Here is a 24,156-nt window from a genome sequence, read left to right as displayed (position 1 = left end):
TTTCAGCTGAAAGCTCTCTAAAAAACAGCTTGGCTGTCGGCTGAAAAATCCAGCGCCTCAGCACGCCTGCGGACGCTCGCATGAGCCCCCTCTAAAGACATCCTCATGGAGGATGCAGGGGCTCAGCGCAGCCTCCCCTGCTATGGACTCGGCCTTAGGATTGGCACAGTCCCTAACAAGGATTGTGGTTAGGGGACATTTTTAACTCTCCGTACCAATGAAAGGTACATTCTGCATGTGGGTGGGTGAGTCCCAATATTTCCTTATCAAAAAGATCCACTTAGTGTAGATGGGTGGAAAGCTCACTGGTCAACAGCGTTCAGCATCAAATCGACAAAACTCGGTGAACAATCTTCTTACATCTGAAACCGCTGGAAACAAACACATAAATAATACAATTAAAAAAAAGAATATGTTTTGAGTAGTTGCAGCCTTGTGAAACTATCCTTAATGCGTGAGATAGAAGAACAAGGATGAAACAACTGTTTGTTATGTCATGAGTTCCATGATCCCAGTTTATGATATGAAACTGAGCAACATATTTATTCCATGTGTTGCCAGAGGTGTCTGTAGATAGTTCACAGCACTACAGTACTATCTGTTACAGGTCCGCATGGCAGAGCGCGCGTCCACATGTCATGTATTATGTATACAGTAACTTCTTTTTTGCCTGTAACTATTAGGCAGTGATCATTCTTAAAACCACAAATCAGAACAAATAACTCACACAGACTTGGCACAATTTGAAATCAATTGCCTGTCTCTTCCTAATCCCTCTGTGCATATATAGCGATTACTACGAAAAGGCTTTTAATAGTTATTACTGAAAACACAAGGGAGTTGAATAATCCATTCTGCCCACTTTGTTTGCAAGCCTAAATATTTCCATTGATCATGAATTTATTTACAGTTTTCAACTACCTGTGCTCAGATTACAACATTTGCCGCTTGCCATGTGAATTTGTGTGTAGATTTATCGTAGTTTGTGGAAAATGTAAACCATTAACAGGAAGCCTCCTGTTCCCAGGGAGAGGTTTAGCAGAGCTGCTGCTCACTAGCACAGGTTTGAAATAAGCGGCTGAGAAAGTCTGGGTAGATGAATCTTGATAACCAGATTTCTAACGCTAAGCCTTGTGTTTGGACTAGAAGGAGACACAAATGTATTTTAGGGGACACTTGCATGAGCTGATATACTAATGGTGAAGGGAATCTGTAGCTTCTTCATCAATGCATTTCTTAGGCTAGGTTCCCAGTAAATACTGCAGCGCGTGTAATGGCGTGCGCTGCACGAACAAGAACCGCCCCTCAATGGGGCTGGGCCCACTATGTACCCTGGCGCGCATTTGGTAGCCGCGCTCTACGGCGAATTTTTGCAAAGACAAGAAAATCGTATTTACGTTTTGTGACGGAGGACTAGCCACGCCCCCGGGCCGTTCAGCCAATGAGGGCAAACCAGCCGCGTGAGGTCATGGCCACGCCTGGGCAACACCCCTGCCATGACCGCCCCCCCCGGTCCCAATCTCTGCAGCTCACCGCAGACCGGAGATCGCAATTCACACAGCTGCACGCGCCGCCAGGAACCCGTGCAGCAGCCGACACTGGGTCTGTAGCCTTAGGCTGCGGTCCCAGTCATCACTGCGACACGCGCGCGCGATCTGCGGTCTCAGGAGAGAGGGAGAGGTTGCGACGGAAGGGGGCATGTTTGGGTTTTTGCGGGGGCATGGCCATGACCTCACACGGCTGGTTCGCCCTCATTGGCTGAACCGCCGGCGGGGGCGTGGCCACGGCTCCGTCGCAAGTTCCACACACAATTTTTTTGAGTGTGTGGAATCTCGCAGTACAGCGCGGCTGCTGAATGTGCGCCGACGCATGTACTCGCCCTGAGTGACTGGGGGGCCGGTGTTTGTGCGCACAGTGCACGCCGAGGCGTGCACTGTGGCAGTCACTGGGACCGCAGCCTCTATCCCTTTGCTGCAAGAGGCGCCAGTGATGCATTTGCACAGCGTGGGATGAAGACCCACAGTCACTAAGCAGTTTTCTGCTATTGGACACCATGCTCTGGGAGACCAAAGTGACCTTTATTTATTTATATAAAATGCTTTACCAGGAAGTAACACAGTGAGAGTTACCTCTCGTTTTCACGTATGTCCTGGGCACAAAGTTATAACAATACATGCTTACATTAAAATAGAGTTATACAGTCACTTCACAGACATTTCATAGACAGATAGAGTTGGAAAATTGGGTACAGGGGATAAAAGGGCTGGTGAGTTTCATATTGAAATAGAGAAGCTTTAACATCAGCAAACAGCTCACACCCTTTAGCTGCCCTTCGACTGCACCAAAGGATGTCCGCCTTTGGGGCGACACAGATGTACACTGAAGGGGTTCAGATTAAATGCAGCTGTGAACACAAGGTTCTTTGTCCTCTTGGCTCATTAACATTCCAGTGGGTGGGAGTTGACGTTACAGAAAGTACAAGCAAATGTTAACCCTTAGCATGCTGGTCCTGTGCAGAGGGGAGCAGCTCTTGGGGAGCCCCATCAGGCGTCCGCCTTTGGGGCGACGCAGATGTACACTGAAGGGGTTCATATTAAATGCAGCTGCGAATACAGAGTTCTTTGACATGTTTAAGGGCTCTCATCTGGGTGACTGAAGCCTTTTTTTACCCACATCTGATGCCCATCGGTATTTGTAATGCATTTTTTTAAGGATAGACTTGGGAGGGGTTTGATTTTCTCTGGCTGCTCCCTTTGTGTGATGTCACTGTGTGATGTCACTGTGTGATAAGCGAGCGATTGTACAGCTAGTTTCTGTGGTAAGCTCAGGGTGGGATAAGGGGAATGAAAACACTTTTCCATTCAGAGGCCCCTAACAAATCAATTTGTAATTAGGCCTAATTTCCCAAAAATGGAAGCAGCGAAACATTTGCTATTAGCATTGTTAGATTTGTTTAGTGAGACGAGTTAGCCTGTTAAATATTTTACAAAGCGGTTATATGAGACTGCACATGTAAACGGGCTATTCGGTGTCTTTCAAGTCCACGTGGTACAGTAAATATGTCCAGAGTCTTCTTTTCCTGCAACTAGGTGCCAGATAGCTGGGGTGGGGGGGTACACTTACTGACACCTTCCTAACAATGCCAGGGTTTTACTGTCATTGTTACACGTATGGGGATCTAGAAAAGGAAAGTCCACGTGAAACCATATTTCACCATGAAAACAACCTGCACAGTGACGTCACGTCGCTGTCCTGAGGCCTATAGGAGATGCTAATATCAATGTAAGAATACTAAAGAGAGCTCGTTTGTTAATTAAGGTTGACCTTCCACCATGTGACGCTTAAGCAAAGGGAGCTGAGATTGTTATGTACAGTAGTAAAAAAATACATCAATGTCGGCAGTCCTAAAAAAAAACGTAGGGTAATGTTAAACCATAATTAATTACCAGTAAATCACAAGATAAACGGATGCTGGCTCTAATCACTGTCACAGTTATATAAAGTAACCACACACACAGGAAATATTCGCTCACAGTGGGTACAGCGCCTCAAAAAGCAATCTTGGCGTGCAGTAGAAAAAATGAATGGTAGTCCGTAGAGATCACCGAAGTGATTAGAAGTACCAGTTCTTTTGTGATCTACACTAGGGGATACGCAGACTGGGGGGGGGCGCAAGATTGTTATTTATATAGCACCCTTAATGTAGATAGCGCTTTACAGTAGTAATACATGTGGTAATCAAATAAATAACAGATAATATAAATAACAGATCATGGGAATAAGTGCTTTAGACATACAGTAAAAGTAACATTAAGGAAGAGGAGTCCCTGCCCCGAGGAGCTTACAGTCTAATTGGTAGGTAGGGAGAACGTACAGAGACAGTAGGAGGGAGTTCTGGTAAGTGCGTCTGCAGGGGACCAAGCTTTATGTATCATGTGTTCAGAATATCCACAGTGCTATTCATATCCTGAAAACCTGACCTGTTTGGGGGGGGGGGGGGGCTTGGGACCGGAGTTGCACACCCCTGAGATACTAGAACAAAAGGCATGCCAAATATAATAAAGGTACACTGAAACCGCATTGAATGGAGAACAATGTGCAATGGTCCATAAGAAGTAATAAGTACATTTGCAAACAAATTCTAAATGTTTTATCAGCATCGTGAACTTTCTCAAGATTATCTTATGAAAACAACATGGCCATTCTGACTGAGCCATTGATTGAGTGAGCCACCTGTGCTGAAGCAGGGATACCCTTTAAAACCTGACCTGTTGGGGGCTCTTGAGGACTTGAGGTGGCCACCCCTGGGTTATTGCAACCGCTGATAACACAGAATATTGCGTTACAATACAAAATAGCTTGGATTTGCCATAGGATTCAATACCAGGGATACCACAGAATATCACCATATCGCACCAGCAGGAGCAGTAACCCTCCCACATCTGTATGTGTTGGGAAATATGTGCTGTTATAATGTCGGAATAATATTCTAAGATTCTTCGCATATTTATACAGGTAAATGCATCTTTATATCAATTTTACAACAGCAACATTTTACATTTTTGTAATAAGCAACCATTGTTTCCTCCATGTTCTCCTTATGTGGTAATGACTGTTAAACGTGGATAGCAGCATCTTGTTACATTTCAGGGCTTGTGAACCCTTCCAATGTGCTTGGTAATCAGTCACACTTAACAGGTTTAACATACTGTTCTTTAACAAATTACTTTTCTTCTCCTTTGCATCCTAATCACATTCTGCTAAGTCACCCAGCAGGGTTCGGGTTCGGAGCATGTTAAAGTAAAATCCTTCTCTGCCGGGTCTCCTAAAATGTCACTCCCCTGTAGGATGAAAATGTAAAGGGGACAGTGGCATGTTTGATTGATTAAATGATTGACACCTTTTTAAAAAGAAAAATGTAACAAATATAAATATTTTTAAGACGTTTAACTTGCCCGTGACAAACAAAAGCATTGCCGGCTTTTTATAATCTTTATAAGCTTCATATTGCTTCTGTAGTGCTGGGCGCGTGGTGCGCGGATTTTTAGTTGGCTGACGTTAGTCAGCCTTTCTATATAAGGGCCCCGCGCGCGCACGGCAGGGAGAGGGGAGCCGACAGACAGCGGCGAAGATGAGGAAATTCATCTTTTCGCGCCGCTACCGGCTCTGAATGTATGTACAGTGTGTGTGTGTGTGTGTGTGTGTGTGTGTGTGTGTGTGTGTGTGTGTGTGTGTGTGTGTGTGTGTGTGTGTGTGTGTGTGTGTGTGTGTGTGTGTGTGTGTGTGTGTGTGTGTGTGTGTGTGTGTGTATGTTTTTGTGTCTACACAAATTTAATAAATATATTATTTCTACCAATGTTTATTTATTTTTTAATAAATAATACATTACACATACATACACACACGCATACACACACGCATACACATACATACACACATAAACACACTCAAACATACATAAACACGGTATACTCACACAGTATACATACAAAAAGCATGCGGCACGTGCACGCGCGTTCACATAGGCACGCACGGCCGCGTGCTATGTAGAACGGCCCTTAGCCAGTATAAGCAGCCTCACACTGATGAGACCCAATAGGTTAAAACAGCTGTCTGTGGGTAGGTTTACTGGCTACAGCCCAGGCTGTGCTCAAAAGCTGTGTAAGGCCGTGCGTATAGTGCCAGCGATGGGCAATGGGTTATATTTCGCTTTGCGGCGGCAGTGCGGGCTTTCAGGCATTTTACATAGTTACATAGTTACATAGTAGATGAGTTTGAAAAAAGACATAGGTCAATCAAGTTCAACCTATGCTAAATTTAGACAACAGATACTTTATCCTATATCTATACTTACTTATTGATCCAGAGGAAGGCAAACAAAAAACCCCATTAAGGGGGAAAATTAATTCCTTCCTGACTCCAAGAATTGGCAATCGGATTAATCCCTGGATCAACATCCTTCCCATGTATACTTATTTGGTATATCCCTGTATACCTTTCCCATATAAAAAGATGTCCAACCTTTTTTTGAACAAATCTATTGTATCTGCCATCACAGTCTCCATGGGTAATGAATTCCACATTGTAACTGACCTTACTGTAAAGAACCCTTTCCTTTGTTGCTGATGAAATTTCCTTTTCTCCAACCTTAAAGGATGGCCCCGAGTCCTTTGTACTGCCCGTGGGATGAATAGTTCTTTTGAAAGCTCCTTGTATTGTCCCCGAATATATTTGTATATAGTTATCATATCCCCTCTTAGACGCCTCTTTTCTAATGTAAATAAATCTAATTTAGCTAGCCTCTCCTCATAAGTTAGATTGTCCATCCCCTTTATTAATTTGGTAGCTCTTCTCTTGACTCTCTCTAGTTCCTTAATGTCTTTTCTTAGGATTGGTGCCCAAAAATGTACTCCATATTCAAGGTGTGGTCTTACTAGTGCTTTGTAAAGGGGCATAATTATGTTTACTTCCCTTCCATCCATTGCCCGTTTGATGCAAGATAAGATCTTGTTTGCCTTTGCAGCTACTGCATGACATTGGGCACTATTGCTAAGCCTGCAGTCTACAAGCACTCCTAAATCCTTCTCCATCAAGGGTTCCCCCAATATATCTCCATTTAATTTGTAAGTCGCCTTTTTATTCTTGCATCCCAAATGCATAACCTTACATTTATCTGTTTTAAACCTCATTTGCCATTTACCTGCCCACGTTTCCAGTCTCTCCAAGTCCTTCTGAAGAGAAATTACATCCTGCTCTGATTCTATTACCTTACACAATGTAGTATCATCAGCAAAGATGGAGACTTTGCTCTCGATCCCAACCTCAAGGTCATTAATAAACAAGTTAAAAAGCAGGGGTCCCAATACCGATCCCTGAGGTACTCCACTCACGACTTTAGCCCAACCTGAAAAAGTTCCATTTATGACAACCCTCTGTTGTCTGTCCTTTAACCAGTTTTCAATCCAGGTGCATATATTATTACTGAGTCCAATTTTCTTTATTTTGTACACCAACCTCTTGTGTGAAACCGTATCAAAAGCCTTCGCAAAATCTAAGTAGACCACATCAACTGCATTACCCTGGTCTAAATTTCTACTTACCTCCTCAAAGAAACAAATAAGGTTAGTTTGGCATGATCTATCCTTCATAAATCCATGCTGACTATTACTAATAATTTTGTTTTCCACTTGATTGGTTCAGGGGCTGTCACATGAGGCAACAGCCCTTGAAAAATCAAATATTGACAGCTTCCAAATTTGGCAACGCTCCGTGTATTTGTTTTTGGGCGACATCGTCCGTCGCGGGCACTATACGCACGGCCTAATAAAGCAGGCATAAGCTTATAGGGGTCCATGTTAAAATGGGTTGAAGCTGACACTGTGCTCATTTGCATGTCATTTCCTAGAATTCTTAGCTGCAGTGGAAACATTGTATGCTAGATTATTATGTGAACGTGCTCACAAGTGATGTGTTTCTTTGTTAGAATCTGCCTACAATTTCTCCTTCTAGTCAATGAGATACATTTGGTGAATGTACTTTGAACATAGTATGTTATGTATTGACGATGATGATCCTCAATTCTTCTTTGTTGTCTCGATGATATCTAGTGTTTAGTTACCTGGATTAGAAAGTTGAACCATCTCAGTATTTAAAACCAATGTTGTATCACAACTTTTACGAGATCCATATGACACTGCAAAACATTTTTGTATTTTTCAGATGTCTCATGTGTAATAAAAAATGGCATGGAATATTAAGTATTTGAATCAATCTGGTACTTCAGGGGTTAATGTGGTTACAGTTTGACAAAAGAAAATACAAAGAAATGTTTATGGCCTGTTAAACCCTTGGCCAGGCCTAGTTGATAGGATTGATAGAATCCCGAGATAAAACATGTGTTTTGCCAGGAATGGGATTAAATTGTGGCTCTTCTGACATATGTATAAACAGGACATTTTTTAAAGGTACTTTTAAAGCATTCCTGGAAGGGTTCTACAGAGTGCCAAGGGGTGTGACTAACCCTACCGTTCAAAAATACTGTAGGAAATATATAAAGATATCATGGAACTGACACCTATTCTAAAGTAACGTTTAGATATTTGTAATCGTTTAAATGCAAAAAGGCCAAAAACGCGATGTTTCGGGTGTGGCAAGGGACAGATCTATTTGTTGCTCAAACGTAAGGGCAAGTCCATCAAAATTAGTCTCGTTCCATTTGTCAAACTCGCCTAAATCTATTGATGCAACTCCCTTCTGTCTAAGTATTATAGAAATAAAGTTATGAGGTCCTTCATATATTTAGTCATACTTTAAACACCAGAGCTGATTTATGACAGGTGTGGGCTTATGCTGTTTCAATGGGGAACATAAGTCTCACCAAAGTAATATGAAAATCAGAATTCAACAAGAGATATGTTTTGGGATTAAGACACGTGAGTTTTAATCTTTCCTACACCAGTGACCTCTCTGGGAAAAAACCATGACGTGGTAAAGTATAGGGCTTTGTACATATGTTTTAGCCTTTTATTTTTAGAAACTGTTCTGCATAGTTTGTAACTGTATGTTCTTGTAATAATATTTTTCTGTAATCTACTGTACTATACTATATGTAATCTAATGCACTGTATTTTTATATATTATAAAACAGTCTTTTATAAGTAATGCTTTGGGTTCTGAATGAACTGTGCATGAGAGTAGCTTACATTTTTGGACACATTTTGCTGCAACGGATTTTTGTGTGCTAAGTACATAGTTTTTCTTTAATAAACAGGGACCTTTGACCCTGGCACATAGATCTAGATTTTATGTACATATTTCTCGGGTGGTGACAACGGATAGATATTATTGCAACTGAGTAAAGGGTAAATATTTAACTCATTTGAAGTACCTTGCGCAGGAGAAAGGTGAGTTGGCTAGAGTAGCCGTGTGTATTAACCCTGGTTGCATATCTGAGTCACGTGCTCACGTGTGTGCTGTTTGTGACAGATGCTATATTGGGATAGATTGAGGCGAAATATTGTTTTAGGGACTTTTGTGAAAGGTGAAAAGTGGGTCAGCTAGATAGCTGTGTATTAAACCTTGTCCCGTATGCAGGTCACATGCTCACAGGTGTGCCGTATGCGGGGTTGCCACCTCTCCGGGTTTGGCATCCCCTTCTCCGGGCTCCGGGTTTGTCCCTGAAATCTCCGGGTGGGCGGGTTGTTGCAGACAGGGCAGCACAGTAAGTGGCTTCTCATTGCTGCATCACTCACAGATCCTCTGCATTTCTCTGAGGACTATCTGTGTGCAGAACTCATTTCCTCCCTTCACTGCCTACTACATCCGGGTCACAGTCCTATGCTCTACTGCGCATGCTCACACGTATGGGGATCATGGGAGTTGTAGTTTTTATTACACAAGATCGATTGACACATATAAGCACAGAGTAACATTCCCAGAAACCCTGCTAGGGAACACACACCACCCCCACGTATCTTACCTCCTCTACCTCTTCCCCCCCTCTCTCCCTTCTCACTCTCTCTCTCTCTCTTCTCCCCTCTCTCTCTTCTCCTCTCTCTCTCTCCCCTCTCTCTCTCTGCTCCCCTCTCTCGCTCTCCCCCCCTCTCTCTCCATCCTCTGTCTCTCTCCCCCCCCCTCTCTCTCCTCTCTGTCCTCCCCTCTCTCTCTCTCTCTCTCTCTCCTCCTCTCCCTCTCTCTCTCTCTCTCTCTCTCTCCTCCTCTCCCTCTCTCTCTCTCTCCTCCCCCCTCTCCCTCTCTCTCCTCCCCCCTCTCCCTCTCTCTCCTCCCCCCTCTCTCCTCCCCCTCTCTCTCTCCTCCCCCCCTCTCTCTCTCTTCTCCCCCTCTCTCTCTTCTCCCCCCTCTCTCTCTTCTCCCCCCTCTTTCTCTCTTTTCAGTAAAGCTGCTTCAGTTCCTCCCTTTTGATAGAAATGAGGTAACCTTGTCTTTGTTAAATTAACTCAAGTAAAGTAAACTGAAATAAACCATTGTAATAAATTAATATTGATCAGCGACGACTCTGTTTGCAACAATTGTCATCAGCGTTAGTTAGGAGTAATAGAAATGATGTAAGGTATAATTCCATATACCATTAACGCAGCAACAGTGCCCGCAACACCAGTCTCCCGCCATCTCCCCCTGCAACTACTGTCAATATGGCTGCGCGGCGTCAAATGGCGCTGCGTTGTCATGCCAACGGGAACGTCACGTGATGTAACCGCATCACGTGATGTAACCGCATCACGTGATGCTCGTTGCCATGACAATGAGACGCCACATGGTGTCACGACGTCATGCGGTACCACGTTGTCATGGCAACTTGACGCCGAGTGACATTACATAGCATCCCGTTGTCATGGCAACACAGTGTCATTTAAATAAAAAAATCTCCAGGTTGACGTCAGTCGAAGGTGGCAACCCTGGCCGTCCGTGACACAGTGTAATAGGAATAACAGTATGTGATTATTAGCATTAGGTTATCTTATCTCATGGTAAGCATACCTCTATAGTGAGTGAGAGAATGCACGGCAGGAGAAAAACCTTCTGCCAAACACAACATGGGCAACAGCAGGTTTAGAGGTATACAGTAGGTACAACATTAGATAGTCATTACTACTTGTTAATGGCAGTTTTAGGAGAATGACCATTAAGTAGAAACCATGTCTATTGCAGGTTTGTCAATACTATATCCATTAGTCTCGGTTTTCAACATGTTAATGCAAATGCATGCATCTATTATACACGTAATCATCTTCATTAGTGTGTAGCCATGAGAATGATCGTGTTAGGAGATATATATTGGAGTCCTCTATCCCTGATTAAGAATCTTATTCTTATTCACTTGAGTGTTCAGCAAATGTAGCCTCCGTTTTAATGGTCGGGCGTCTGGAGCCATCTGATGGAATTAATACTATACTTTCCTGGAGGCAGACGTCAAGGACTGCTATTGATTGCTGCTGGAGCCAGCTTTTTGGCTTCAGCATTATCTTTTTTTAAGGCAGATCCTGATCAGAATCACTTCCCCCTCTTTAAAACTAACTACTAAGGATAAAGGAATGATTTACATAGGCAGCGGAGTCTTGGTCTAGGAGTTGTCAATTGAACTAGGAAAACACACTGCGCACCAAATTACGGATATATAAACCAGTGAAAAAAATAATTAATATTTAGATTAATAAACGTGTAGTGTGTATCCACGTGAAATGAACAAACCAAATAATCAGTGTATCAAACAATATCAATACATAACAGGACCTGTATTCAGGATAAAAGTGTAAAAGAGTCTGCTGATTTCCAATTAAAGATGGCTCAACATCTCAAGGAACTAAGGCTTGTTCTATAGTAGGTGCGGGCGCGCGCATGTGCGAACGCGCGTGCACGTGACGCACACTTTTTGTGTGTACGGTCCGTGCTGCTGGGAGCGACAGGTTTGCAGTGGTCTGTGTGTTTGTATATGTGTATATGTGTGTGTGTGTATGTATGTATATATATTTGTGTGTGTAGATTGTGAGTTATTAATTTATTATATATTTTTAAAAAGAAAAAAAACAATAAATTATTTATTAACATTGTGCACACACACATACATACATACATACACACACACACATACACACATGCATGCATACATACATACATACACACACACATGCATACATACATTACAGCAGCGCAAAAACGTACTTTTCGCAATCTTCCCCCCTGGCGACCGGCTCCACGCTCACTGCCGTGTGCGCGTGCGCCGCTAGTATAGGATGGCTGGCTATCCACAGCCAACTATAAGTGCCGCTCACAGCGGAGCGCATGCGCATTATATTACGGGCCTAAGAAAAAAATATAAAGAGGACAAGCACACGACTCATAGTGTAGTAACTCAAATATAATGTGGAAACAGTTGAGCGCTTTTGTACGTGTGATACTCACACTTCATTTGTTTCCGCATTATATTTGAATGACTACACTATGAGTCGTGCGCTTGTCCTCTTTATATTTTTTTCTAGGACATCTGGTCCTGGATGTTTTGCTGCGATGACCGCTTGTCTTTCGCCGCTGCTGAGCGGCCGGCCGCTTCGACGCTAAGCTAACTAGCTAACCTTGGCCCTTACCCTAAATACCTTTACCCTAACCACTAAAAAATCCCTATAGTTAACCCCTTCCACTAACTGCTTTAACCCCTTAAAGCTGCAGTTCAAGCTGTCGTTTACATTTTTTTTTAATCATTCAATACTGTATGTGCATCAATACAATCTGCACACTGACAAGTGATCAGCTAAGTTGCTGATTGATCCGTTCTCCTGTAATCAATCACTGAAGATTCGGCTTGGGGTTCACTAAATGCATCTTGTGTCCTCTTTTGCTGCACTGACAGCCAAAGTTCTGCGAGGAAGATCATGTGACCAGGCAGGCACTAGATTCCATTGGTTCACTGCTAGAGAGGGCAGGGCTCAAAAAGGTGATGCTGTTTCAGAAGGGGAAGAGGATGTGACTTTGTAAATGGTTGCTATAGGAACAAAAATGCTTGTTACATTAAAATACATTAAAAAAATCTATAAAATTGTTTATTTTTTATTTTTTTTTAATGTTACAAGTATTTTCTCCTAGTTAAGAACTGATGTATTAAAAAAAAACACATGTAGGATATTGCTTGAAATGCAGCTTTAAGTTACCACTATAGGTTTGTAACATAACAGATTTTGAAACTTGCCTCTGATCCAGCAGTGTGCTGGTTAATTGCACACCAGCAATTAACCAACTCCACCTGCCTAATCAGAGCTCTGTGAAATAGTGTAATGTGAGATACAGGAAGAGGATTCCTGAGTCTCACAATTGGGGACTGAACCAAGGAAGGACAGATGTCTTGAGCTGCAAAGAGATTGCAGGCTGACAGCAAGACAAAGGGGAGAAGACCTCTATACCTGGACAGACATTGCCTTAGCACACAATGGTGCTGACCCAGGAGAGCAGAGAAGTCTTCCCCTACAGCTACAAGAAACAGATAAGACTTTGTTATGGGACTGTTGAGTATCTATATAAATGTATATATTTGGGCTGGTAATTAGCTTAGCTAACCACCCAGTTAGAGAGGGCTGGACTACATGTGTAGATATTCTCCAAAGTGGAGTAGGTTTTAATTTTGCTGTGTTAAAGGGACAGACGCAAAAAGCCTAGTTTCACTTTAAACGGTCTCCATTGCATACCTCTGAACACGTCTCTTACAGAGCCTTTTGACAGTATCGTAAAACATGGTTTCATATTAACAGGAAGTTTAGAAAGGGATAAAAAAAATATATACAAAGTTAACAACTCGCTGACCTTTTGAAATCATCATGTTGAGTTTGGTTGTTGGCATTCAGCGAAAAAGGTATACAGCAAATAAAAATAACACTTATGGGCACATTCACACGTCTCAGACAGTCCTGCAACCCTGCCTTTCCCCATTATCTCTTAGGCCGATGCCCTGCTGCCTGAGTCATCGCGCCCGCACTGCACTGCGGTGACGCGTGGAGAGGCACTTCAGGCGGATTGTGGTCCATAGGGAGCATTTTTACATGTGGGGGGGCATGGCCAAAACGGGTCGGGGGGGCGGCAATGTCTCTGCAGCTCGCCCTCCCCCCCCCCGGTCTCTGCAGCTCCCCGCAAACTCAGAGACACCCCCACCCTTTACCATGCGCCCCGTCTCCCATCAGCAAACACGGGGAAATGGGGAGCGCAGGATATGGGGAGCGGGGGGGTCATTATGCATTTATTGGGAGATGATGTATGCACGGGAGGGAGGGGGGGGGCATGCACGGCTGCCTCACAGACTTCCCTCCTAGCCGCCTCCCTCCCGTAGATCCTTTCCTCCTCCCCTCCTTCCCTCATTGGCTGACTGCTGCACCACGTGACGCGTCAGCGCTTCTGATCACCAGAAGCTTGCAGCATCGGCCGGCTGACGCGTCACAGCGCGCAGTCAGCCATGTCTGAAGGAGCCAGCGGGGACCTCCAGACTGGAGGAAAGGAGCTGGTGGCCCGCGGCCGCGCGCGCCGCCGGCCACAGCGGGGCCTCAGCCTTAGCATACAGTGCTTCCACTGCAGCCAGGGATTCTGGGAAATGACATGCAGACGAGCACTCACAGTGTGTCACCATTTGGTGGAATTATTTAGTGGGTCAGACATGTGGCACCCTGCTGATGAGATGAGAAACTGAATATGGAATAATATTAAGCAGTAACATTGATGGGGAAACAGGCATTTATGATTGAATTCATTGATTTTGTTTCCGTATCACCTAGTGTTTACATGCCGGGAGTAAAAGGCATAGGACAAAAGACAAAAAGCCCCAGTGCTACAACTAACTTGACATATTATACCGTATATCTTCTCATGAGCAAGGGTCATTTAGTTCAATTCTCTGGCCAAAGTATTTAAAACCTGCAGCCATGTCACGGGGTGGCCCGTCTGTAGGTCCTAACACTGCTGCACCCGCAAGTAGCTCTCATAACCTGTCTGATAGAGGGAGAGCTGTCTTTACAGTAATAGGCGTCATTTACATGGTGCATTTTGCAGGCGCAGCAGTGATTGAGCTACCTGCGCTGAGGCAGGGATATCCTTCAAACTTGACTTGTTGGTGGCCCTTGAAGACTGGAGTTGGCCAGTTCCCCCCACCCCCGTGGTTGGGAAGCAGGGGGTCCGTAGAGCTAAAATGAGCCATTTTCTGCTCTGGTTCCCAGTATACTTACCGGGACGGTATGAATTGTGATGCTAGAAGGATAACATGGTAAGGCTGGTTTGGGGTGGTGTAATCTGCCTAAACTTGGGAACCCACTGTCTGCACTAGAATGTGTAATTAGGTACTAGATAGGGGACCCCCGCAGCTGTCGATAAGTATAATGTAATAGGGATGTAGGTGCTCCCTAGGTAAGTATTAATGAACAACAAACAGAAAAGAAACCTAGTTTGGGCACTCTAATACATCAAATGGGTGAGGTATGAAGGATTTAAAACAACTTTAATAAACCACTAAATAAAATATTGGGGATTAAAACGAGTATTAAATGCTGTGATCCTAAGGTCTGAACCTGTGATAACAAGTTTTGGATCGGTAATGCGGATGGCAGAAACACTCAATAAGGAGTGTCCTGCAATCAGAAAGGTGGGTAAAATACAAACACCTGTGTGAATAACCAGAGGTGTAGGACTCAGTTGCACTAGAATGTTCCCAGTTATAACTTTTATTATTTTTAGTGAAAATAATTCCATTTTGGTATATAGTGTCAAGAGTAAGCCGTCTTGTATGCAACATAAACACAACTGTCATGATATCTATTCTTCCTGGTGCCATACTTGTTTTCTAGCCCTTGTATTGTATTGTATTGTATTGTATTGTATGTCTTTATTTATATAGTGCCAGAAGTGTACTCAGCGCTTCACAAAGAATACAGTACAGGGAATTTTAAAAATACAATAAGTGCAGCAAAAATCAGACAATGGGAAAGGAAATCCCTGCCCCGAAGAGCTTACAATCTAAGAGGTTTGAAGGGAAACTTACAGAGACAGCAGGTGAGGGAATAAGTGCTGTAGATGGGTGTTAAATGTAAAGGTTAACACCATTTAAAGGGGAAAAGATGGCAGGGAGGTGTAGGTGAGATCAGGTGTGTATGTCTGGCTTCAGGCTTAGGGGAGATCCCCAGCAGCAAGAAGGAGTAGATAGAGGGTGTGAATAGAGGATTTGTGTGGGTGTTTTTTATTGGAGAGCTTGTGAGGCTGGACATTAACATACAGCGTATATTAGAATGGATGCACAGGTTAATGTATTTTGTTGCATTATTCATGGGTTCATGTATGTTGTGCTCAGCAAAAAGTATTACTATAAAGAGGGCTACAAATTCAGGATTTCATGTTCAAGACCCAAAATGAAAATGAAAAATCTAATAATATAAATAATAATATAAAGCATCTATAAGCACATTTTTGTAAAAAGTGTATTTGACTTTGAAAACAGACATAAAAAATAACATTATTAAAGGCTTCCAAAACCGAACAGGGAAACCATCTGACAAACAGTCACTATCAATTTACAAAATATAGTATTGTCTCAAGTCCTGAGTGATACAATCCCCTATTTAACACACGGAGAAGCAGGGTAACACACACAGCGTTAGGGTGGAGGAAGCCTGCGGTGACATCTGAACAGGTAAGCAGAGGTGCGGGGACGGTGGAGCGGCATCAGCGGTCAGTGTGGGGCCCGCGCGGGAGCTGCAGGACTCCATACTGCACTGTGAGCTGGACCATGGTACCCGGTACATCACTAAAGAGGACCCATTGAAAGTGTGTGTGTGTGTGTGTGTGTGTGTGTGTGTGTGTGTGTGTGTGTGTGTGTGTGTGTGTGTGTGTGTGTGTGTGTGTACAAAAGAAAAAGAAGCGCCAGCTCCATTGCATAATACTGTATGTAACAGTCACAAATTTATTCAAAATCAAGAGAGGCCGCCAGGACACGCACTAACTTCAAATATATAAAAAACATTCATGGGAGACAATCTGTTAGCTTCCAGGAACTGCAGGGGGGTGGCGGGGGGGGAGGGGGGAGGGGGGAGGTGCAGCCAGGGTGTAATTGGAGCAGTATAGCTGATGATATGGGTGTGCAAGGCAGATACTTATCAGTATAAGATGTCAGCAAGTCAGAAGAGGGGAGAGATGCTGTTTTCCACTTCAATCTTTTACATACAGTATTATGCTATGGAGCTGGTGCTTCTTTTTATTTTGTTCTTGTAGATTCCTTGATCTGGCTAGATTATATAGAAGCTTGCCTCTCCATACAGTGACTGAAATACCTATCTGGACTTGTTTTCATCTATCACATTGGACAGGTCTGTTCTATTTTTATTTTTTTCACTGGACACTGTTCTATTTATTTTTTGTGTTATTAATATATAACCAATTTTTGTTATATACATTTTTCACTTTTTCACATCACCACACATTTTTTATAACACAATCAGTTAGAACACATATTTTAGAACGCACTAACACACACACATTGATAGCGCTCCTTCTTTGTTTTGTATATGTGTGTGTGTGAGTGTGTATGTATGTGTAATGTGTGTATATTTATATATATATATATATATATATATATATATATATATATATATATACAGTGTTCGACAAATCACCCAAAAATCTACTCGCCACCTAGTCCCGGCCCCAACCCCGCTTTAAAATAAAATATATAAATAAAATAGATTTAATAAATTCCTAGTCAGAACAACATTCGTTTTTGACATAAATATATTTATTGTATTACATTATACTACAAATAGTCCTTGTTACGTGTGTGTGTGTGTGTGTGTGTGTGTGTGTGTGTGTGTGTGTGTGTGTGTGTGTGTGTGTGTGTGTGTGTGTGTGTGTGTGTGTGTGTGTGTGTGTGTGTGTGTGTGTGTGTAAATGTCGGATATAGAAATAAAAGCCAGGTGTGAATGACTAGTTTCCTGAACCCCTTAACCAGTGTCTGGACGCCCCCGCTTCACAATATCTAAAGCAGCAATCCCGCCTGGGATCTTACCTGATCCGCAGTCCCTCAATGTCCAGGTACTTCATTCCCGCAATGTTACACATTGGAGGGGAGGTGTTCCCTACCTGTCTTCTGGGTTAGGGGGGGTTCCGCGACCATCTCCCGGCGGGACCGGGGAGAGAAGGGGGGGGACACCCCCACTACCATCACCCGCCCCGCGAGTATCGGGGGAAGCGAGAAGTGGCGCGGGGACCGGGGAGAGAAGGGGGGGGACACCCCCACTACCATCACCCGCCCCGCGAGTATCGGGGGAAGCGGGAAGTGGCGCGGGACCGGGGAGAGAAGGGGTGCGACACCCCCACTACCATCACCCGCCCCGCGAGTATCGGGGGAAGCGAGAAGTGGCACGGGGACCGGGGAGAGAAGGGGGGGGAAACCCCCACTACCATCACCCGTCCCGCGAGTATCGGGGGAAGCGAGAAGTGGCGCGGGGACCGGGGAGAGAAGGAGGGTATACCCCCACTACCATCACCCGTCCCGCGAGTATCTTGGCTTGCAGGGAAGGAGCAGAGGGGCCGGAGGATTAGAGTACTTACTCTGCAACATATCTCCGGCCAGAAAGAATGGCTGCTCGTTGGGGGCGGCCTCATATAGAGCCTGGCCGCGCGCCCAAAAAGCCTGGGAGCGAGCGCCAATCAGCTGTCAGGTAGCGGGAGTTTTTTTTTTTTCAGGCAGCGCGAGCAGGGAAAATTTTAGCGCGAGCAGGGAAAATTTTTAAAAACAAACACGTGTGCTGCTTGGGCCAATATTTACTCGCCCAGAGGTTAAATCCACTCGCCCCGGGCGTGTAAATGTATAGGATTGTCGAACACTGTATATATATATATATCAAATGGAAATATTCCTGTATGCTCATTTGCATGTCTTAGACAGGTCTGCAACCCTGCCTTTCACCATTATAATCCAGCACCTTTTGCTGCAAAAAAGTGGCATTGTGTGCTCATTTGCATGCCATTTCCCAGAATCCCTTGCTGCAGTGGAAGTGCTGTGTGCTGGGTGATGATGGGGAAAGGCAGGGTTGCAGACCTGTCTAAGACATGCAGATGAGCATACAGTTGTATTTACATTTGCTATATGCCTTGCTGTGGAGGGTTTTTGTCACTTTTTTTTTTTTCCAAACATTTTTATTAGGTATTGATACATTACATAATAAACAGTATAGAGTAGTGGTTACACAATACCATAATATTGATTTTTTACTTTTTGTTGACAGAGGGGAATAAGATGGGGGGAAGGGGGCACTGATAACCCACCCGAAGGTGTGGTCGACCTCTCGGGTCACTCAGTGGTCCCGGGTGATAACACACACACACACTTTTCCACAAAGAGATATTGCTTTACGCGTAACCATGGGGTACATTATATTGGAGGAAGACAGAATTGCATTAATCTATCCTGCATACATGTCATCAAATTAAGTTTGTGTTAGTAATGGATATCAGTTATAACATTGTTACTGCAGGGACTAGAATGTATAGCAGAGTCTGATAGTATTCAAAATTACAGTACAGTTTAGATCAGGGGCGGCCAACTCCAGTCCTGAATGGCCACCAACAGGTCAGGTTTTCAGGATATCCCTGCTTCAGCCCCGCTCAGTCGTTGACTGAGCCACCTGTGCTGAAGCAGAGATATCCTGAAAACCTGACCTGTTGGTGGCCTTCGAAGACTGGAGTTAGCCATCCTGGTTTACATGTTCTTTTCCTAACAAACATTTACTTTAGTGAAAACAACTCCTGATGATACTTTATGCAGTTTCGAAGATGGTATGAAAATGTTTGTCTTAATACTATTTGACATTCAGGCGCTATCCAGATAACAGGATCATGATAAGAACGTCTCATGAACGCGTCACTGCTGGAGGGCAATGTGCAAAACTGATTTAAGTGTAATCGGTACAAATGAGATCGTGTACAGTATACTGTATGTGAGAACAGAAGCTAGCATCAAATCAGAGGAATCGGAGCTGTGCTTATCTACATTCTTTCCTTTAATATCTCAGTGTCCTGTTTCATTTGTATCTGCGATTTTAAAGCTGATACTTGTTTTCGGATGCTAAGATACAAAAGTATCTCCGTAAGGCGAGTGGATGTCTACACCATGTGTGGTTCCAATGTACCTCTTTCTTTTTAAGACAAAATGTTATATCCATGAACAAGTCTTAAAAGAGCTGTGTGTGTGTGTGTGTGTGTGTGTGTGTGTGTGTGTGTGTGTGTGTGTGTGTGTGTGTGTGTGTGTGTGTGTGTGTGTGTGTGTGTGTGTGTGTGTGTGTGTGTGTGTGTGTGTGTGTGTGTGTGTGTGTGTGTACGAAAAATGACATGTTTAAGGGGTTAGATTTGAGAAATGGATGGCCTTTAAAAAAATTAAACCCCTTTACGACCCATTCATTTGAATGGTCCGTAAGGAGTCTTGTAGCACTGCTTGGTAAATATGGCCCTAAATATTTCTTCCAATTTACTTTGTGAACTTTGATGTGCTGAAACTTGTGAGGCATTTGACATCCTTTGGTTACTACCCTGCTTGTGGTGCTCCTGTGTTGAGCCTCCCCCAGTCTGCTTTATCCTTTGATATTAACAGGGCAAGCCAAGAGACCTGGAGACACATGCAGCCTACGCGAATGCACATTAAAAATTACCCAATCTCTGCCTAGACACAGAAAACAGGAGAGCCCTGGTATACCTTAGACCAGGGGGGCTCAACTCCAGTCCTCAAGCCCCCCCAAACAGGTCAGGTTTTCAGGATATCCCAGCTTCAGCACAGGTGGCTCAATCAGAGGCTCAGTGTTCGAGATCACAGTGTTTGTGACTACCCTGGGGCAGAACTGTAAATATTACACGCAATCCTCCTCCTCAAACTATCCGGTTCTAAAGTACACGGCACACCCTCAGCTGCTTCATGTGTTAAAGCTTTGTTCCGTGTTTAGTTCATAATCTTCATTCTGTGTTTAGTTCGTAGGAAATGCTCAGACGTGGATACGAAACCATGAAGAAAAAGTAGAAGGAATTGAAGAATGCTTCTCCGAAACCGATTTCTTTTACTGCTGGCCTTGGCTGCTCTCCTGGCCTTCCTAAGCCTGAGTCTGCAGTTCTGTAAGTAGTTCTGCAATGTAGTTGCCCTTGTAAACAAGAGTATCTGTGAACTAATCAGAGAGCAATATTCCTTCTTAAAGGGGCAATTCCACATAGCAGGCAAACGATATCGAACAACGTATCGATCACCCTTAAAGGCCCAATCCAAGGGGTGTTTATTATTTTTTTTACATAGGATTGAATCCGCTCGTCTCCAGAGCTGAATACCCATTTATTCCAACTCTGAGGGCCCCATGCTTCCCGAGGTAGCAGCTCCGATTTTGGGCTAGCTGAGGTTTAACGTTTAAAGCTCCTGTGTCACGCGGGCCAATAGGAAGCTGAACCTGATGACGTCACGGCTTCCTATTGGCCAGCAGGACGTGGGAGCTTTAAAACGCTACCATTACATGAACCGTGCTAGCCGGGAAGAGCGGCTACGTGTGCTCCATGCGGAGCACTGTATATCCGGAAGCAAGGGGGTCCCCGCAGCTAAAATGAGTGGGGTTCAGCTCCTCAGACCTCTCGTTTCAAACCTACATTTAAAAAAAAATGACAAATCGCCCCAAACCTTGCATGCTCGGGTTCCCTCTGTAAAGGGACATTCTGACTTCATTGTTCCCAGTGCAGAATAAATTCATTCTTAAGATTCCCAGGAAATAATGTCTCATCAGATGCTCACACTTCTACCTGTTTCGCTAATGATGTCGTCCTAATTACTTTAACCGCCAAGAACAAAAGCAGGTTCAGGAGCACTGCCACAAACAGTGCAAGAGAGGACAGATAATAAAAGCCCTGAAATCATTTGGTTACTATGGAAACACATGTAGGATGCTAAAACATTCTTATATTGTACGATTTTATTTTTTTTAATGTGTCAATCACCTACTGTATATTTATCAAACATAAATGTTACGTGGCACACCACTAAAAGCAATGCAAAATATTACTCACGTGTACCCCAACGGCTGCTTCAGCCCCAGCAATAATACTGCCAAGCCGAGGAGCAGGGGTGGTCGTCTCCAGTCCTCAAGGGCCACCAACGGGCCAGGTTTTCAGGATATCCCTCCTTCAGCACAGGTGGCTGAAGCAGTGATTGGGCCACCTTTGCTGAAGCAGTCTTTGACTGAGCCACTGATTGAGCCACCTGTGCTGAAGCAGGAACAGCCTGAAAGCCTGACCTGTTGGTGGCCCTTGAGGACTGGAGTTGGCCACCCCCTGCCGCAGAGGAAGGGGGGAATAAACGCCTTCCTAAAAAAGACCTGTCTGATAATTGCTACAGTCTGCCCTTGGCTCTTGACGAGGTGCATTCATCATCTTGTTTTATAATGAATTTTATAGCGCTCTTTCAATGTCAATTGCAATCCCTTTTAAGAACGATGTTGCCTGCCTTGACTTATGAGAAGACGTTGGGATGCATGAAATATGTGACCTCCTGCTGTAGAATACTGTACATTGATTTTTTGCCTTTAACAGATTGTCATTTGCAATTTTAGTGCAGAATTCAGGAATGTCAGTTTAATGTGTTAGTTATATATTTTTTGTCTTCAATGTCAATGATTTGCTGTGCTATAGATACACAGTTGACTCATAGGTTGTAATAGAAGTGACAGCATCTGCCGCATGGTCTGATTAAGAATGACAAATAGTCCTTGATAAAATAGTGATTTCCCACTCCAGGAATGGACTAGAACATTGCCCTCAGGACATGGAGCGCACACCAAGGGTGGCCCACTCCAGTCGTCAAGGGCCACCAACAGGTCAGGTTTTAAGGATATCCCTGCTTCAGCACAGGGGGCTCTATCAAAATGACTGAGCCACTGATTGAGCCACCTGTGCTGAAGCAGAGATATCCTTAAAACCTGACCTGTTGGTAGCTCCTGAAGACTGGAGTTGATGACCTCTGGGCTAGAACATCCTGGCCTAACATAATGGGGGATACAATCATGTTTTTCCTATGTCGTAATGTCAAATTAAATTAATATATTAAAATATATAACTAAATCATCACAGGGGCCTAAATAAATCATGAAATCTAAATATCAACTGGTTTACATTCATTCCACGGTGTAAATGCTGCTTGAAGTCAATGCACTTCTTCCACAGAGGTACAAGGAGAAGGAGTGTCTCAGTGAGTAACGACACTGATTCTGCAAACAATGAGCCTGGCGCAATTCCCAGGGTCGGCTCCTTGTGACCTTGGGCAGTTACTTTATCTCAGGCACCGAAATCATTCCTATGTGCTGCGTACCGCGCGCTATACTGTAATTGTGACGCACTTTGAGTCCCATTGGGAGAAAAACGCCGTATGAAATAAAGTGATTATTATTACTTTATTATAAGACACCTTACAACGATATAAATGCATTTCCTAAAGACACAGTCACAATTGTCTGCGCACTCTTTGTGTTTTGAAGATCTTCAGCCTTCAGAAAGTGCTTTGAGCACGGCAAAGATACGTCGCCCCTCTGGATGATAATGGAGTGTCCCTATCGGCTAAGTTTAGTTCCAAAAGTTAGTGTTCGCTGTGTTTCTGAGGCATCAGTACATTTTCTAAACTAAATCAAGTCTTTGCGCAGTGATACATCACACATTCTCTTTTGATTTAGTTTTTTTTTGTTAAAAAATATAATAAGAGTAAAATATAATAAGAACAGTGGTTTTAAAATGTACATGTGCATCTAACATTAGAATTATATTAATATCCAGGAGCTCTGTGAAGTCAAACACTATTCAGCAGAGGACTGCGGACTTTCAGGCAGCAATAATGTTATTACTATTAGTTCTCGGTTATCTACCGAATAGTATTTGAAAGTAAATCCGTCCCTGGGGGCTGTGTGATTGTCATTCCCGTTACAGAAGTAAGAATGTTCACAGACTGTTACAGATAATGGGAAGAGAATGCCAGTTCTCGCCTGGGATCTTCCATTCACCGTGTTTTTAATACTAGACAGCTGGTGTATGTTTAGAACACCATTATTACACTGTCATCGTGAAGTGACGATACCTTCTTTCTTTTTTTTTATGACTTGAAACAGATTTCCTAAAAGGCTTGAGGTTTCTTTAGTGCAGAGGTGCACAAACTTTCCCCCCTGCTCGGCCCCCCTCCCTCCCCTTTACCTTTTGCTCCGGTGTCAAATGAAGCCACGGGGTTATGTGACGTCACGTTGCCATGGTAACGTGGCGATGACGCCACGTTGCCACGACGACGCATCGCTGGAAGCCAAGGTAAGTGAGTTAAGTGAGCCGCTTTCCCCGGCTTTACATTTAAATGCCTTGGGGGGGAAAGTGGGGGACCTCTGTAACCGCCGTGCCCCCCTGGAAATTCTCGCACCCCCTCCCCCACCCCTTCCCGCTGTAGTGTAGGATTGTTTGGAAAGCGATGAGATGAGTGGAAAACAAATGTGCCAGCCTTGAGCAGCCATTGTGTTGGTGTACTAATGCTGTTCTGCTAATATCATGAGATAGTAAGTCTTTTAATCAACCTGGTACTTCAGGGGTTAATGTAGCCACAGTTTGATTTTAAAAGAGGACTTAATTGGTGGGTTA

General features: G+C 43.8%; 1 protein-coding gene across 3 annotated transcripts in view; it reads left to right on the top strand.

Moving 5' to 3' along the window:
* Nucleotides 1-24,156, top strand: part of PXYLP1 (2-phosphoxylose phosphatase 1) — a 68,851-nt gene that overhangs the window by 5,022 nt on the left and 39,673 nt on the right. Inside the window, exons 1-2 of one of the 3 annotated variants that reach the window (XM_075569695.1) lie at nucleotides 20,496-20,631; nucleotides 23,646-23,835. Coding sequence is in view for 1 of the 3 variants with exons in the window: in XM_075569694.1 (XP_075425809.1) it covers nucleotides 20,553-20,631 (79 nt within the window). In the remaining 2 variants the exon portion in view is untranslated. Of the gene's footprint in view, nucleotides 1-20,490; nucleotides 20,632-23,645; nucleotides 23,836-24,156 lie in introns of those variants that run through there. The other 2 variants (XM_075569694.1, XM_075569697.1) reach the window with 2 other exon arrangements.

Source organism: Ascaphus truei, chromosome 14 (assembly GCF_040206685.1).
Source record: "Ascaphus truei isolate aAscTru1 chromosome 14, aAscTru1.hap1, whole genome shotgun sequence".
Taxonomy (NCBI): domain Eukaryota; kingdom Metazoa; phylum Chordata; class Amphibia; order Anura; family Ascaphidae; genus Ascaphus; species Ascaphus truei.
This window is presented reverse-complemented; position numbering and strand designations above follow the sequence as displayed.